General features: G+C 51.6%; 1 protein-coding gene and 1 long non-coding RNA gene across 10 annotated transcripts in view; one reads left to right on the top strand and one right to left on the bottom strand.

The window, feature by feature from the left end:
* CHST3 (carbohydrate sulfotransferase 3) overlaps window positions 1–15,284 on the top strand; it is a 39,364-nt gene extending 24,080 nt beyond the window's left edge. For 6 of the 9 annotated variants that reach the window (XM_018042522.1, XM_018042520.1, XM_018042517.1 and 3 more), the window contains 2 exons: window positions 7,432–7,652; window positions 9,084–15,284. In XM_018042522.1, coding sequence (XP_017898011.1) covers window positions 7,513–7,652; window positions 9,084–10,383 — 1,440 coding nt within the window. In that variant the 5' untranslated portion in view covers window positions 7,432–7,512 and the 3' untranslated portion in view covers window positions 10,384–15,284. Of the gene's footprint in view, window positions 1–6,328; window positions 6,779–7,431; window positions 7,653–9,083 lie in introns of those variants that run through there. The other 3 variants (XR_001917432.1, XR_001917433.1, XR_001917430.1) reach the window with 1 other exon arrangement.
* LOC108634152 lies at window positions 1,369–9,074 on the bottom strand. The gene is made up of 3 exons (XR_001917434.1): window positions 8,965–9,074; window positions 4,653–4,727; window positions 1,369–4,459 (listed from the first exon to the last, which is right to left on the bottom strand). It is a non-coding gene; the product is annotated as an uncharacterized LOC108634152 (long non-coding RNA).

The raw sequence follows: 16,778 nt of genomic DNA, 5'->3' as shown, positions 1-16,778 counted from the left end.
GAAACTACGAGAAACCACAGCCAACTCTTAGAGACAGTTATGAATCCATTCATTCGCCTCGCAAACATAATGAGCCCTGCCACATGCCGGGGCGGCTGTCCAAGGAATGAACAGCGGATCCCCCTGGAGTCCTCCGCTGCCCTCCTTCCCCTGCCTGTTGTTTATGAACTCACTTTTTTCCCCTATGGAGACAGACATGCCATAAAGTGCATTACTCTAGCCGTTGGTAAGTGCACAGTCTGTGGCAGTAAGTGCATTCACGCTGCTGTGCAGCCTTCACCGCAGTCTATCTCCAGAACGTGTTCATTTTCCCAAACTGGCACTGTGTCCTCGTCGAATACTAACTCACAGGGTCAGGCAACCACCTTCCTCCTTTCTGTCTCTGATTTGGCTCCTCTAGGTACCTCAAGTGCATGCATGCGGGCTACGTTGCTTCAGTCGTGTCTGACTCTTTCTGACCCTAGGGACCATAGTCTGCCAGGCCCCTCTGTCCATGAGATTAGGCATAAATCCTGGAGTGGTTGCCATGCTCTCCTCCAGGGGATCTTCCCAACCCAGGGACTGAACCTGCGTCTCTTACATCTCCTTCACTGGCAGGCGGGTTCTTTACCACCAGAATCATATGGGATGTGTCCTTTCATGGCTGGCTTATTTCTCCTCATAAGCATCCTGTCCTTCAGGCTCGTGTCCGCTGTGCATGTCACAGGCCCCACACTGACTTCCTTAAGGCCCCATGTGTCCCTCCTCTCCTCCACACTCTCCCAGCTTGCTCAGACCACCTCCTCTCTCCTGGACCGGCGCAAAAGGGACAGCCTGGTCTCCCAGCCTCCAGGCCTTCCTTCTTCCAGTGCATTTCCCACACCACTTTCAAAGTAATTTTACATTTCTCTTTTTAAGCTGCAGATTAGATTTTTAAATTTTTTAATTAAAGTGGTATATGTATGGTTGTCAAAAAGTCAAATACAAAAAGGTAGAAAATGAAAGAATCATCACTCTGTATTCCATCTTTGCAGCTCTGCATCAGCGTCTTTAACCCCTGCATGGCTTGCTTTCACTGGGCCAGTGTTCTGCCTCAGCCAGCCCCGTCTGTTGAGATACTCAAGGCGCTTCTCACACGCTGGACTCCCAAGGCTGGGTGCACATCCTTGCCCATGAGTCTCGGCTCACGTTGAGGTCGGTTTCAAACAAGCCAACTGACTCTTCACCTAGCTGCCCGGCTGCACAGCTGTGGGCATCCTGGACACCAGCCTCTGCTGCAACCCCTGACTGGGCAAGGGCTAGAAAGCCTAGAGCAGTGGTTCAGCGCTGAGCTGGCCCAGGGCCCAGCATGAGAGATATGGGAAGTACCTTTGCTTCCCACGCGTCTGGGGGGGGTGGGGGGGTGGGGACTATTCTCTGGGGCCCTGTATCCATGCAGCTGTCAGCATTTTGCACAAAATGTGTTTCTCACACAGCTGAGCAGGCCCTGATGAAGTGACTGTTTCAAATGAGGATAGAGAGCACTCTCCCCCACATCCTCACACAGGAAAACAAGGCTAAGGGGCCGCAGGGGTCTGTCCCTGCCAGAGATGGCTCCCTGAGAGTCTGTGGCAACCCCCACGCCCACCTCTGCACCAGGCTAGCCCTCAGCCCTCTGGTCCATCCCGTGGCTCTGGCCCACGGCTTCTCAGAAGCTCTTAGATGTCCACTGCTGCTCAGATGATGCACACCTCCAACTTGGGAGTGTCTGCTCTGGTTCTGTCTTGGCTGAGGCTGGACATGTGCCCATAAGGAAGTTTTAGATGGTTTGTTTTTAGGAGAGGAAGCTGGAGTCCCGGAACAGAAGGGTCTGGGGAGGAATGACAGCCCCGGGCTGTACAGGCCCTCAGCCAGGCCCCCAGCTACTTCCTCGTTCTCGCATGCCTTCTCTTCGTCCTTCCATCCCTGGTTCATGTGATGGCACTCGGGCATTTACTCTCCTGTCAGACACTAAGTTGGACAGCCCAGGCCATCTCTGGACACCCCTATGTGAAACAGAACCTCGTCTGGACAGGCCACTGGATGCACTCCTGCATCCTCACAGCAGAGATCGCCTCTGAGCATGCGTGCTCCTCCTGGTTCTGCCCCTGCCTCCACTCAAGGGGATCTAGAGGCCACTCATGGAAGCCCTCCCAAGGTCTCCCCTCCTAGGTGTCTGGGGGCCTGGCATGTCAGGGCACCTCCCGGCCCCAGGGCTGCAGCTCATGAGTGGGTTCGGAGTTTCCCCACAGTGGGCTTCACTGCTTCTGTCTCTGCCCAGGAGCTTCCTCCATCTCAGCCCCTGGCCTTCCTTGGCCCAGGCAGCTCCTCCTCCTGCTGGCGGAAAGGCTGTAAGCGGCGCCTGCCACAGCGGAGGCCCTGATCCCCACTGTGCTCTTGGCCCGGAGCGAGCCAAGCGAGGGGAGTGGAGCTTTGCTGCCTGATGCAATGTCTGGCAGGGCCCATCCCTTATCAGAGCACCATTCACAGCAGAGTCTGGGACCCCACCTCCTCCACGGGAGGAAGCCATCCAAGTACAAAACTGTTCTCTCGCGAGGGCCCTTTGCCAGATCACGAGGGAGGCCTGAGCACAAAGGGCCCCGAGGGGAGAGCAGGGTAGGGGAGCCAGTGCCTGGAGTGTAGGGCCTCAGATCACCGCCTGCTTTCTTTCCAGGGCTCCCTCGCTGAGGTTGCCTGGGCTGCCTCCACTGTCTTCTGCCCTCCCTGCTACTACCACGTAGCTGGGGAGACCTGGAACTGAAAGCCACAGGCCGAGGTTCTTTATCCTCAAAAAGGTATCCCAGATTGTCATGACAATTCGAGACTAACATATGTGAAGCCCCAAGCACAAAGGTCGGCCCACAGTGCACGTTTGTAGCACACTCCCATAGTATACGCATGTAGTATCCACTCAGTCCCTGCTTGGGGGGCACTTAGTGCACAGCCCACTCTAGTATCCTTGCCTGGGAAACCCCATGGACAGTGGAGCCTGGCAGTCTACAGTCCATAGCGTTACAAAGGGTAGGACACGCCTGAGCGACTAAACATCAGCAATACTCAGTGCACGCCTGCAGCACAGCACGCAGACCGGCTTCGCTCAGACAGGGAACAGTGGTTTTTTCTTCTTTCTCTTTGTATTTTCCATCAACTTAGAATGATTGAGCATCTCACAGTGGGCTAAATTCTTTGGAAGAAGCATTCCTCTATTCATTCTACAAGTAAGAGGCACCTACTGTGCCTGGCGCACATGGAGCAGGAATACAGAGGGAGCTCACACGCCAGTGGTTGAAACAGGCAGTAAACAAGTACATTTCCATCCAAGAAGGGAGCAAGCAAGGTGCTAAAAGGGATAGGGAGAAGGGAGACGTCCACATTAGGTCGGTGGGCAGGGAAGGACTCCAGGGGAGGGGACCTCTGAGCTGAGTCCTGAGTTTAACTGGGCCCAGGACAGCTGCCCTGCTCCCCTGCATTCGGAGGCTGAGCCAGATGTGCCCCTGGCCTTTCACCATTGGCCCTGCGGCCCTGGCAGTGTGACCTCTGCTGGCATCCCGGCAGGGGGATACCACCTTTTCCTCTGGCTGTTGCGTTACTGCTGGGTGTTGAGGGGAAGAAAGGTATCGAGCACTCCCCCAGAGATGGCATCTGCCAAGAAAAGGAAGAGATTTTTCATTCTCCCCATGAGCTAAGCAAGGCAGGCACCACAGCTCTAGGGAGGGTTTGTCCAGTGTTACAGATATCACAGACACACTTCTTGCAAAGGGCCTCTTGCAGGCCACCTTCTACGTGCATGACCCCCACCTCGGCCATCCCCCACGACCCTGTGACCTCCTGGCATCTGTGACCCTCTGCTACCTCCTGGGTCTGGGACTCTCTAAACCACCCTCTCCTGACTTCCCATTTGCCTGCTGGCCTTCCAACGCTAACCCTAGGGGCAGCCTGCCTGGACCAGGGCCAACGAACCAACAGCCTGCCTGGGATTTCATTTGGAGGGAGTTTTCACCCTTGTGTCTTCCTTTTAGGGAAATGTCAGCAAGGTTCTCAGGAACTCTGTATTATTCAGGGACTAAGGGGGCTGGGATGGCAAGTCTAAAATAGAAACACTTTCTGGAAGGGAAGGGAGGAGAAGGTTCAGGATCTTTGTCATCGACACAGTCAACTTTGTAGATTATACCAAAGATGTTAGACCCAGAAGAGAGAGGGCAGCCAACACAACTCCCTGTGCCCCATGCCTGCCTTTTCTCCCTCTCCATGCACCAGATACTGCTCCTCAGAGCAACATTATACAGCAGGAACCACCCTTTTCACACTACCAGTAAAGAAGCTGAGGCCCAGAGAGGTTAAGTCAGTTATACAATGTCACACAGCATGTCAGACAAGCAGGAAGAACGAGAACCCAGGACTTCTGGTCCTAGCTTCTTTGCTTCTCTCACATCGTCAGATCCGGGCCCTTTCTGCTGACAGCCTAGAGGGAAGAAAGCCAATATTTCAATCCTTTGTGCTCTGCAGACTCAGTACTGGGTCTCACCCTCCTAGCAGGACAGGTGGCCTCACACACCACAGGCTAAACTGGGTGAGTAAGGAACACAGCCCCGCCCAGCGTTCTGCAAACACATGCTGACTGCCTGCCAGTCAGCAGCTTCAGTGAGCTGACTTACCAGTAACTTGCTGGGCAGTGGGTACATGGCAGGTGCTCTTCTAGATGCTGGTCTGGACTTCAGAGAACTTGTAGTCTAGGAATGAGAGACAGACACACCATCAACTGCAAAGTCCAATCATTCGTGCTGTGGAGCAGGGGGTGTCACTGTGGAACATCAAAAGGGTGGAATGACTTAGATTTGGGAGGGGCAGTTGGGCTGTTGCTGGAGGAAACTTGGGCAAATTATTTAATCTCTCTCTCTACCTCAGTTTCCTCATCTGTAAAATGGGTCACTATCTAACAGGGCTTTTGTGGGATGAGGAAATACAAATCAAGTCCTTGGCATGCTACTAGGCACAGAGGAGTAACTTTATAAATTTTAACTAATTTCATCAACTCATATCCTTGTAGTTGGCTCTTTCAACCAGAGTATAAGTCCCATGAGGGCATGGGTGGGGTCTGCTTGTTCCCTGCTGTGGGATACAGTGCCTAGACTGGCACATAGTAGGTGCTCAGGAGATATTTGTTTAATAAGTGCATGGGAAATGGCCCAGAAGAATTAGGAAGAGGCAAGAATATTCAGTTACCCTTGAACTGGCCTTGCAGCCCTCCTCCCTCCTGGCTCATGTCCACCCACCTATACTTCCAAAGCACCCCGGCCTTTGGCCAGGGTGAGCTGCCCGCTGCCCCTGCCCCCCACTGCTCTGCCCTGCACAGGTGAGGCCCTCCACTCTGGCTGCCAGGGTACACATCTGTCTTCTCATAAGCAGAACCCCAGTCTCACTGCTTTCCCTAGAGGGTAGATTTTCTGGTTGTCCCTAAAACCACTTCCATTGTATGATGAAGCTGCAGCCTGGGGACCCTCCTTTCAGCCCTCCCACTCCTCAGTGTCAATATCAGCTTGGAAAAAATCCGTCTTTCCCAGAAGAAGGATGCTCCCGGATGCCCTGCACAAGGCATTCACAATTAACACTCTTGTAGCAGACTGTCTCCCATGGATGAGAGTCCTTGTGGAGAAATGGAGAGACTTTCGAAAGAGGGGGTTGTGCTGGAATATGGGGGCTTGGGGTACAGGTATGTGTTTGATGGTGAGGATAAATGAAAGCAATGGTGATTCAGGCTGCACTGGGCAACGGTGTATTTGCTCTGGCTTTTAAAAATAGATACAGTTTCAGTTAAGAGTCATTTATTCCTTTAACCATTCTGTCATTTAGCAGCCATGCATGAGTATCTCCTGTGTGCCTGGCCCAGTACTAAGGGATAATGAGGGGCCCAGACAAACTGCCTGCCCTCCACAAAGAGATGGTCAGCACTGAACAAGTCATTCAAGTGGGAGTGCTTTATGACAAAGTCTCAGATCATAGTGCGGGGGAGCCATGGGGGCCCTAACCTATCCAGGAGGAAGCTGCCCCACGAAGCTGAGACCTGAAGGCCGAGGCCATATGACGGATTTTGCTAGAATTCACATGGTATGGTGGAAAACCTTTAGTTAATTTTAAAACATTTATACATCCACATGGTAAAATTTCTAATGGTGCACAATGTTACACAGTAAATGTTAAGATTCACCTCACCCTTCTCTCCTGACCTACCCGTTCCTTTGTTACTGGCCTGGTGTCTCCCTGCAGTCACAGTCCACTTGTATTTAGCATTTATATTTTTCTCTCCCTTAATTTTTTTTTCATACTGCATCAGAGCTTCTCAACCTGGGATGATTTTGCACCACCCCACCCCTCCTTACCCACCCACCCTCACCCAGAGGACATCTGTCAATGTCTGGAGACATTTCTGATTGTCACAGCTGAGAAGAGGAGACTCTGCTGGTATCTAATGAGGAGAAGCCAAGGATGCTGCTCAGCATCCTACAATGTACAGGACAGCCCCCACAGCAAAGAATTATCTGATCCAAAATGTCAACAGTGCTGACATAAAGAAGAACAAAATAATGCCATCTGCAGCAACATGGACAGACCTGGACGTTATCATACTGAGTGAAGTCAGACAGAGAATGACAAATACCATCTAATACAGCTTATAGTGCAATCTAAAAAAAGGGTACAAATGAACTTACTTGGAAAACACAGAGTCACAGATGTAGAAAACAAACTTTTCGTTACCAAGGGTGAAAGAGGGGGAGGGATAAATTCGGAGACTGGGATTGACATATACACACTACTATCTATAAAACAGATAACTAATAAGATTATATGGAAAAAGAATCTTTAAAAAAAAGTGGGATATATGTATAACTGATTCACTTTGCTGTACAGCAGAAATTAACATTGTAAGTCAACTGTACCCCAATAAAAGCTAAATTTCGAAAAATGTCAATAGTGCTAAGAAACCCTATCCTATATGCAGACTATGTCTGCAGCTTGCTTATCTATAACATCTACACATTATATATAACTATATAATTATTCATATCAGCATTAGTAGATCCCTCTCATTCTTTGTGGCTGCATAATAATCCATTATTTGCATCATCGTTTTTTTTATTTAGATGTTTAACTCTTTTGCTATTGCAAACACATATACTGCAAGGAGTATTCTTTTTACACTTTTGCCTTTGACTCGTGAGGTCAAAGCATAAATTGATGGAAGTGACATGGATGAATCAGAAGGTTCATTAACATTTTAAATGACCGGATTTCAAGTTTCTGGGGCACAGTTCATTGGGAGAGTGGGTCTGGAGTTCTGGCTGCTAAACAGGGCTGCGGGGGCCCCAAAAATCTGGTGGAAAAGCTATTTGTTCTCAACTATAGACAAGGGTGTCCTGACTGCCCATCTCTCCACAGGACCAGGTGTCCCCCACGTGAAGGACGAGCCAGGTCCTGAGTGATGCCCCTGAGCTGAGTGCCACGGCCCCACCCTTCCCCATGGAGAAAGGACTCTCTTTGCCCCAGGACTGCCGACATTTTCTGCACAGCTTGAGAATGAGGAGCAAATATGCCCTCTTCCTGGCTTTTGTGGTGGTGGTTTTTGTCTTCATTGAAAAGGAAAATAAAATCATATCAAGGTGAGGGATGCAAGCACAAGTCTTCCTTATCCAGGTGGGATCGGTGAGGGCACAGAGGTGGCTGCAGGGCTCTCTCTGTGGACCAACAAAGGCAATCCTTCAGCCAGTCACCACCAAGCCCCTCCTGTGCCCAGGCAGGTCATATCCATGTCATGACCGCACAGCAGTGAGACTTGGACTCTGGACTCAGGTATCCTGAGTTGGAGTCCTGATTCTGACCCCGCCCTTTTTTTTTTTTTTTTTGGCCACAGCATGCAGCTTTCAGGATCTTAGTTCCCTGACCAGGGGTGGAACCCAAGCCCCCTGCAGTGGAAGCACAGAGTCAATTCCCATGATTCTGGCCCTTTCTAGCTGCGACAGCTTAGATAAGTCATTTCACTTTTCTGCCTTAAGTTCCTCTTCTAAAATGTGGCTAACAATGGGGCCTGCTTTGTTGTAAAGATTAAATAAGAAAATGTAAAAGCATTTAGCCCAGTGTCTAACACATAGTTGGTATCCTGTGCTTACTGGCTGTTGCTATTATTATTAGTTAACTTCCTGGCTTAGGATGATACCTCACACTAACAGCATATTTCCTATACTAATCCAAAGTCATGGATGAGGGATTTCCTGGCTGGTCCAGTGATTAAGACTCTGTTCTCCCAGGGCAGGGGCTCTGGGGTTCCACTCCTGGTCAGGAAACTAGATCCATCATGCTGCAACTAAAGATCCACATGCCTTAATGGATGACTATGAGGTAGGGTTCTGGTACAGATACTCTGGTCAGCAAGGCTGCCATGTTCAGCTGCCAAGGTTGTGTACTGCTCAACTCCAGGGGTGTGCACTCTGATAGGCTACACGGAGGATGCATAGAGTTGGCAGTGTACCATTGTGTGCAGTGGCCCTGTTAGTGAGCCCGCTATACACAGAAGGATTTATAGACCTCTCCCAGGCACAACCCTTGCACAAAAGCATCAACCAAGATCAGCAGATTAGGAATTCAGCTGGGTAGCAGGCATTATGCTGGTGCCCTACCTGGGTTCCTCAGCATGGACTATTCCAGTCTGTGCCTACTGGGTCCTGTTGCAAGCCCCTACAACTCTCCACCTGCACACTGGCAAGCCAGAAGTCCTGGGGAGTAAATACCTCTGGGAGAAGCCCTCAGCCAAGACCACCTGGGAGTTTCACATCCCCTGGGTGAGGGAATCCTGAGGTGTGCTCTGCCTACTCTGTCACCTGGGGTTCCCCTGGCAGAGCAATTTGGCCACAGCGATTTTCCTCATCAAGTCCCTACCCATTCCCCCTGTGATCATGTCCCAAATAAACTACTTACACTCAAATCCTTGCCTCAAAGTCAGCTTCTCGGTGGTCATCCTAGGACACTCCTATGGGTGGCACAGGTGATAGAGTCCCCAGTCAGTCACTGATCTCGGTATCCCTTTGCTCTCACAGGGTCTCAGACAAGCTGAAGCAGATCCCTCAGTCCCTGGTAGAGGCCAACAGCACCGACCCAGCCCTGGTCTTGGCCGAGAACGCATCCCTCTTGTCCCTGAGTGAGCTGGATTCGGCCTTCCTGCAGCTGCAGAGCCGCCTGCGAAACCTCAGTCTGCAGCTGGGCATGGAGCCAGCAGAGGAGGCCGAGGAGGAGCAGATGTTGGAGGCGGAAGAGGAATGGGAGCAGCTGGAACCCCGCCCACCCGCCGAGGCCCCGCCCCGGCGCCACGTGCTCCTCATGGCCACGACTCGCACCGGTTCCTCGTTTGTGGGTGAGTTCTTCAATCAGCAGGGCAATATCTTCTACCTCTTCGAGCCGCTGTGGCACATCGAGCGCACGGTGTCCTTCGAGCAGGGTGGCGCCAACGCCGCGGGCTCGGCCTTGGTCTACCGCGACGTGCTCAAGCAGCTTTTTCTGTGCGACCTGTACATCCTGGAGCACTTCATCATCCCGGCGCCCGAGGACCACCTGACCCAGTTCGTGTTCCGCCGGGGCTCCAGCCGCTCCCTCTGCGAGGACCCCGTCTGCACGCCCCTCGTCAAGAAGGTCTTCGAGAAGTATCCCTGCAAGAACCGCCGCTGTGGCCCTCTCAACATGACGCTGGCCGCTGAAGCCTGCCGCCGCAAGGAGCACATGGCCGTCAAGGCCGTCCGCATCAGGCAACTGGAGTTCCTCCAGCCGCTGGCCGAGGACCCCCGTCTCGACCTGCGCGTCATCCAGCTGGTGCGCGACCCCCGCGCTGTGCTGGCCTCCCGCATGGTGGCCTTCGCGGACAAGTACGAGACCTGGAAGAAGTGGGTGGCCAAGGGACAGGACCAGCTGAGGGAGGAGGAGGTGCTGCGGCTGAAGGGCAACTGTGAGAGCATCCGCCTATCCGCCGAGTTGGGCCTGAGGCAGCCGGCTTGGCTGCGGGGCCGCTACATGCTGGTGCGCTACGAGGACGTGGCCCTCCGGCCGCTGCAGAAGGCCCAGGAGATGTATCGCTTTGCAGGCATCCCCCTAACCCCGCAGGTGGAGGACTGGATCCAGAAGAACACCCAGGCGGCCCACGATGGCATCTACTCCACGCAGAAGAACTCCTCGGAACAGTTTGAGAAATGGCGTTTCAGCATGCCCTTCAAGCTGGCGCAGGTGGTGCAGGCCGCCTGCGGCCCGGCCATGCGCCTCTTCGGCTACAAGCCAGTGCAGGATGCCGCCTCGCTCTCCAACCGCTCTGTCAGCCTGCTGGAGGAGCGCGGCACCTTCTGGGTCACGTAGGGGGCCCGGGGTGCCAGCACCCCTGCTGCTGAAAGTCCCGCTCTGCCTGCCTCACCCAGGCCCGCGGGGAGTCTGCGGCGCCGCCGCAGGGCGTGGGCTGGAAGATGCATCGGGCGTGAGCCGCGCCTGCGCTGTAGAAGTAGGCCCCCAGCCAGCTCGCTTCCCTTGCAGCTGTGGGCCCGGGGCTTCCCGCTGAGGACAGGACGGTGGCCGGCCCTTTTGAGGGCTGTCAAACCCAGACCTAAGGGACTGTCGTCTCCTGAGCAGACCCAGGCAGGCCCGGGCCTGTTCACCATTCTTTCTCTCCTCTCCCTCTCTCTCCCTCTTTCTCTCTCTCTCTCTCTCTCTCTCTCTCACACACACACACACACACACACACACACACAAACATACATGAAACACACACAGATGTCCTGTAGACCTAGTGGGCAAGAGTCTACAAATATTTAACAACTGGAAGGGGTTCTGGCAGGAACTAGTCACAGTCAGACCCCATGCTTCACTCAGTGTGAACCTTTCAGTTTCTGAATTTCTTCATAATCCAGGGTAGCATTTGAGTGGGTCACTGGGGAGAGGTGAAATCAGCTCTATATAGAGCGACAAAATATACATATAAAGACACATACCTACATTCACACCCCACACCAGAAAAACAGAAATACATGCACACATGCCTACAGAAAAAAAGCTTTTCAGAGTTATTAGAGCATGCAGGAGGGACTTCCCACGTGGCACTAGTGGTAAAGAACCGCCTGTCAATGCAGGAGATATAATAGATTTCAGTTGGATCCCTGGGTCTGGAAGATCCCCTGGCAGAGGGCATGACAACCCACTCCAGTATTCTTGCCTGGAAAATCGCATGGACAAAGGGGCCTGGCGGGCCAAAGTCCATGGGTTGCAAAGAGCCAGACAGGACAAATGAATTAGCTTGCAGCATGCAGGAGGATGGGGGAGTGGTATATGGTCATGGACCATGACCCTACTCCCCATGCAAGTCTGAGGCTGGGTGATGGGTACAGAACTGCTAACTGCATGGCCTCTGCCCACCTTAGATTCTCATGGCTATTTCCCTCCTGTCCTTGCTGCTAGTAGGCAGCATGTTTTAAATTGGCATGTCTGACCCCGATGTGATGGCAGCCTGAAGGCCCCATCCCTGCTCAGTTGACTCCCCAAGAGCATGTCCATGTTTGAAAGCTGCTTCAGGCCTTAATGGCAGGAGCATTTATGGTCCCTGGAGACAAAAGGCAGCTCAGGAGTCCTGTCATTTCCAGCCAGGCCTCTGTGGGGCACGGCCCAGATGGAAGTATAGAGTGCCCTTGAGGGAAAAGTCACGTCAGGATAGCCCCTCCCCTGAGAAGACAGTGGACAGAGGTCAACCACGTGGTTGGTTGTCATGGTGGTGTGGTTAGTGTCTGGAATTCCTCCTTTAGAGCTCTGGGAAGAGTGTTGCTCAACATGGGATGGTCTGAGTGTTTTAAGTTTTTTATGGTTTGGTCTCTTGTGGCCATATTTTCAGGTTTGTTTCTGCTTCTTCTTAGAAGCACTGTGGCCTTGAGCGGGGCAGGGAGGATCGGTGGGGAGCAGTTTAGATCCTGCCCCAGAGAGAGGATTAGGAGAAGGAAACTTCCTCCAGAAGGATCAGAGCCTAGATGGCCACATGGCAGTCCACAGTGCCCCACGGGCTTTTCTGTTTGAACCCATGTGGAACAGATCTCAGAAATCACCAGTGTCCTTTGCTGAGTGTCCGAGGCCGCATAAATTAGCAGTCCTCACCCCCTCCTCAAGAAGAGGCCAGATTTGAAAATCTCTCCCAGGCCCTAATATATTTCCTGAAGGAAATATGACCAAGCACCAGATGTCCCCAAAGCGGAAGCCTTTCCCCACTCTCACCCCAAACCAGGGAGCAGAACTCAATACCCCCTGAAAACTTGCAGGAAGAATCAGAAGTTCACTAAGGGCTGTTTCTGATTTCCTGGACAACCTCTGTATCAGATCCATCCCATTATCAAGCCTGGAGGGCTGAGTTTTGTTTCAAGTATTATGGACAGCAGGGAAATACAAGATCTGAGTCCAGCTGGGGTTGCTATAGGGAAGAAAGGGGTGCATCCTGGTGGAAAGCCAGCCTTTGAAAAGGTGAGGACACTGACCATCTTGTGGGATCCATTACAATCAGTGCCCTGGGTCTCCATCACCATGGATTCAGCCAGTCAAGGAAATCTCTAGGTTTTATAGTCCAAGCATAAACTGCACAGGGAATTGGCTCTAATTTGGGGTTCAAAGGTACTCTAGCTCTGAAAACTTGATCCTGGGGCAGAGTGGTGCCAGGATGGTTCTGGCAGGCCCAGAAGTGCTGGCCATTCTTCCCCAGCCCCTGCCCTGCTCCCTCCACTATCCCTTACTTGGGGGTGAGGGGGGGCAGACACCTCTGTCCAGCACCCTTCCTGGGTCCTAGGGCTCTCCTAGTGTGGATAGCAGACTTTCTTCCTTACTTCTTTCCTTCCTATGCCTTTGGGGCTAAGGCCTCTACCCCTGAATCCTGAGGACTGTGTGGAGAATGGACCTTTGGGACTTCTCAGGACATTGACAATTTGTACACTGCAGGTTGACTTAATTTATTTATTTTGTGAAAAAGAAGAGATGGAAAAATATTTTATTATTTGCAGGGACTCAAAGCTGTACCCAAATCAAGAAAGACAACAGTAATAGAAGCCATTCACTTCATGTATACAAGGACACTCCAAGACAATTCAGAATACACCAGAGGACAAAGCTGAGCACATGGGAGTCGTGACAGCCGCAGGGTGTTTTTTAAGCTTGGGTTTTTTCCTCTTGTTGATTTGAAGATACGACAGTAAGATCCTTTCTGCATTATTACCTTTGCCCACGTGTCTGAAATAAGACACAACTCACCTGAGTGTTGCGTTGGGCTCAGCAATGCTCTGGGAACCCTTGGGGTTTTAGGGAGGACAGGGTGGGGTGATTACTGACTTTATACTCCTTGGGACCTGGTTGGAGACCCACATGAGGTGTTACCAGCAGGGAACTGGGTTAGGGAGAGTGGTCCAGCTGAGAGGCAGTGCCTCGTTTTCCAGCAAGGCCAGCCTTGGTTTGTTTTTCTGTTCCTGCTGTGTTCCCTCCTCATACCGGAGCCTTCCCCTCTGCAACACCCACCTGCCTGGAGACAGGGAGCGTTGAGGCCTCACCTCCGCCAGCCGCCAGCTCCCCCGGAACAAAAGGCTCATTCAGCAATGAGCGTTTACTCATTTTCTTCTTCATGAAGACCTCTTTAGCCCAGCCTATAAAAATAGCTCAGAACATTCCAGGCCTTGGTGAGACAGGGCAGTGTCCAGCACCCTCAGGGCGTCACCCCTGCTGCCCATTCCTGGCTTTTCCTCTGGACCTTGTTTATAAATCTTGGAGTGGATGAGGACATGGGGATAGGTCTATGGGAGCAGGATTTGGGAAGGGGCAGGATTCCTGAGTCCCATAGAGAGGGAAGATATGCAGATACGCAGGGCTCTGTAGCACAGCTCCTGCAGGTTATCACCAAGTTATCACTCAGGTGGAGAGACACGAGCAAATTCTAGCCCTTTGTCTGTTTATGTGATGCACTCACTTGAAAATAAAAACAGAAAAACAAAATGTTTGTCAGCCAGCACCCTCAGCCTGGGAGCTGTGCCAGAATCTGGTCTGATGGGACAGCTGCTGACCACACCCTTAAGAGCAAAAGTCCCACTGAACCCATTACAATGACAGCTTTCCACCTCTGCTCTCCAGATGAGCTCCAGGGAATCCGTGTCCCAGAAGATGTATGCTTAGCCAATCGACAGACAGGAGGTGTAAGCATCCGATGCTCTGGTCCTAACCCTGAAGGTCTCTTCTAGCCCTGGGCCTGTGTTAATTGACTGTGGGGCCTGTCCCTTAAGAGGCCCTGGATTATGAAGGATGGGGGCAGAAGACTGGATGGCTGTGTCCCTGAGGCAGGGAGGTGATGGGGGGGAACAGATGCCTGCAGGGGATGCTCCTTTAAATTTGTGCAGACTGATGAGATCCAAGAAGAAGCAGGTCTTGTCAGTCTGCTCGCATTTAAAGAAGACACATCCTCTGAGATCCAGAGTTGATGGGTTTGCCTGGGAAGATTCCTAGGACATGGTCCAGTTAGAAAGGGAGGGAGGAGGCCCAAGGTTTCCTGAATGCAGCCACGTGGTCTTTCAACTACCATGGTTTCAGGAAGAGTGGAAGCTGCTCTTTACCTCAAAAGGATGAAGCAGAATTAGCAACTGCAGATGTCTTAAGAACTTCAAGATCCTAGGGTCTTGTGACCTTTGTCATTCCATACTGTGCATGGGGGACAAATTAGTTATGCATTTCCAAGATTACATAGTGCCATCTTCAGGGCCTAGCCCATATTGTGGACCAGGTATTTTATTTGTATTTGTCAAATAAAATGACCTATGTATCTTGCTTCTTCTAACATTGGGCTTGAGCGGGGCACCCCCTACAGTCTCCATTTCATCTGTACTTTCTAGGCCAAATGTGCCTGATTCACCTGCTCCCTCCTGGATCCTGCAAACTCTTTTTGCCAAGACCTTGGCCTTATGTCATATTTCATGGCCACGTAGTACAGGATACCCCTTTCCTGGCCATAGGTGGCCTGGTATGTACATATGTGTCCACACGTCTATATGTGTAGCATGTAGTTCAGCCTGCTTGGCCCTGTTGCTCCCAGCCCCCTTGCCATCAATGTCGTTGCCATCAATGTTCTTGCCGTGGCTACAGTCTCCTGAAAATACAGGGGCTGCCTTCAGAAAGCTGGTGGCTACTGCCAGTCAGGATCTGCTTTGCAGAACAGAATGTGAATTATTTAATTAAAAGTGAAAACATGCAACAAGCAGAATCTGAAGTGTGTCTCTGTCCTCTTTGTATTTATTTTCAGTAGCAATTAGGTTGTAAAAATTAACAGGAAAACTTATACATCAATTATATCTCAATAAAGCGGGGTTGGGAGAAAAAAAAAATTAACAAGGAAAAAAATTAGCAGCCATAGGAAAGGGGTAGCTTCCAGCATGAAGCAAGTCACAGAAACTGCTCCCTGTTCCTGAGAGGTGAAAGGCACAAGGAAAGTAGGGATGCATGCAGCGGCTGTGGTGAAGCTGAGTGTTCTTTATGTTACCAGAATGGCAGAGCCGGCAATAACAGTTTGGAGTTGGCTGCAAGGACAGTGTCTGAGAGAGAAATACCCAGGCATCGCCAGGGGACCTGGTGACAAGTCCCAGCTTTGCCACTTTCTGGTGCTATGATTTTGGGTAAGTCAGTTCCTTTAATCTGTACCCCAGTTGCCTTTACAATGAAAGGTGTAACTGGTAGTTAACAACCATTGTTCCAAAAATACATACCCCTTTTGGGATGGACTGAAGTCGGCTGTAAGGGCAGGCGATGCTTTCCCACTCAGAGCAGCTGTGCATTCATTTGGCCTTCAAATAAATTTCAAGAATCACCTGAGATTGCTACAAACCCTTGCAACTAAGAAGTGCAGGGCAATTATATGCTGCATCAGTCAAATCAACTTAGTGCAAATTAGATTTCCACACTTTTGTTTCCTAACAGCCACCTGCAGGGAACGGTTTTTTTCCCCAGGAAGAAGGGTTCATTTTAGAACCCGAGAAGGCAGAGCCTGTGGAGCTTTGTGGTTTTGGGGACACAGGAAAAGCAGGAACAGCAGCAGCCATGAAGAGGCAGAGAACAGCTGGAAACTGGGGACAGTAGTCCCTGGAATGAGGGGGTGACAGAGTGAAGCATGGTATGAGGACAAGAGAGCTCGTCCCCCCAAATTCAAACCTGCATCTGTCATTCCACCCAGGCCAAGCCTCGGAGACTCAGACCACTCCCCTCCCAACCCTTAAAATACCGGAGGCAGCACAATGACACCCGACCTGGGTGAAGTCTTGGCCATCCGGCCTCCAGCCAGGTGCCACTGCTGTTTCCAATCTTCTGGGCGCTGGATATATTTAGTTTAATTTCTAGGCTGTGTTTCCTACCACAAATGGCCCCCTGGAGAAACAAATTGCCCTAATCATAGAGCCGAGAAGCCTGGAGACCTCCCCACCCTCCCACTCTCAGCCACCAGCCTAGGCCAAGCCTCTTTCCACTCCCAGACCTCTGAGGGATCCTGTATGTTCCTGTACTACACCGCAAGTCATCCACCCTGTGGAGGAGCTGAACACCCCATGGGGTCGCTGAGACAGCCAGTCAGCTGGCTCGGTCCTAGCAGATAGCCTGATCACGCGCAGAGAGGCCTTGGGCCTGTGCACTTGTGCACAGAGCCCTGCCAGGTCCTGAGGTCCACAGCAGTGTCCCCAAGTCTTTGGAGGACCTGTGGTCACCTAACCTCTTAT

Source organism: Capra hircus, chromosome 28 (assembly GCF_001704415.2).
Source record: "Capra hircus breed San Clemente chromosome 28, ASM170441v1, whole genome shotgun sequence".
Lineage (NCBI taxonomy): Eukaryota > Metazoa > Chordata > Mammalia > Artiodactyla > Bovidae > Capra > Capra hircus.
The sequence above is the reverse complement of the archived record's forward strand: the minus strand, read 5'-3'. Positions and strand labels throughout refer to the sequence as shown.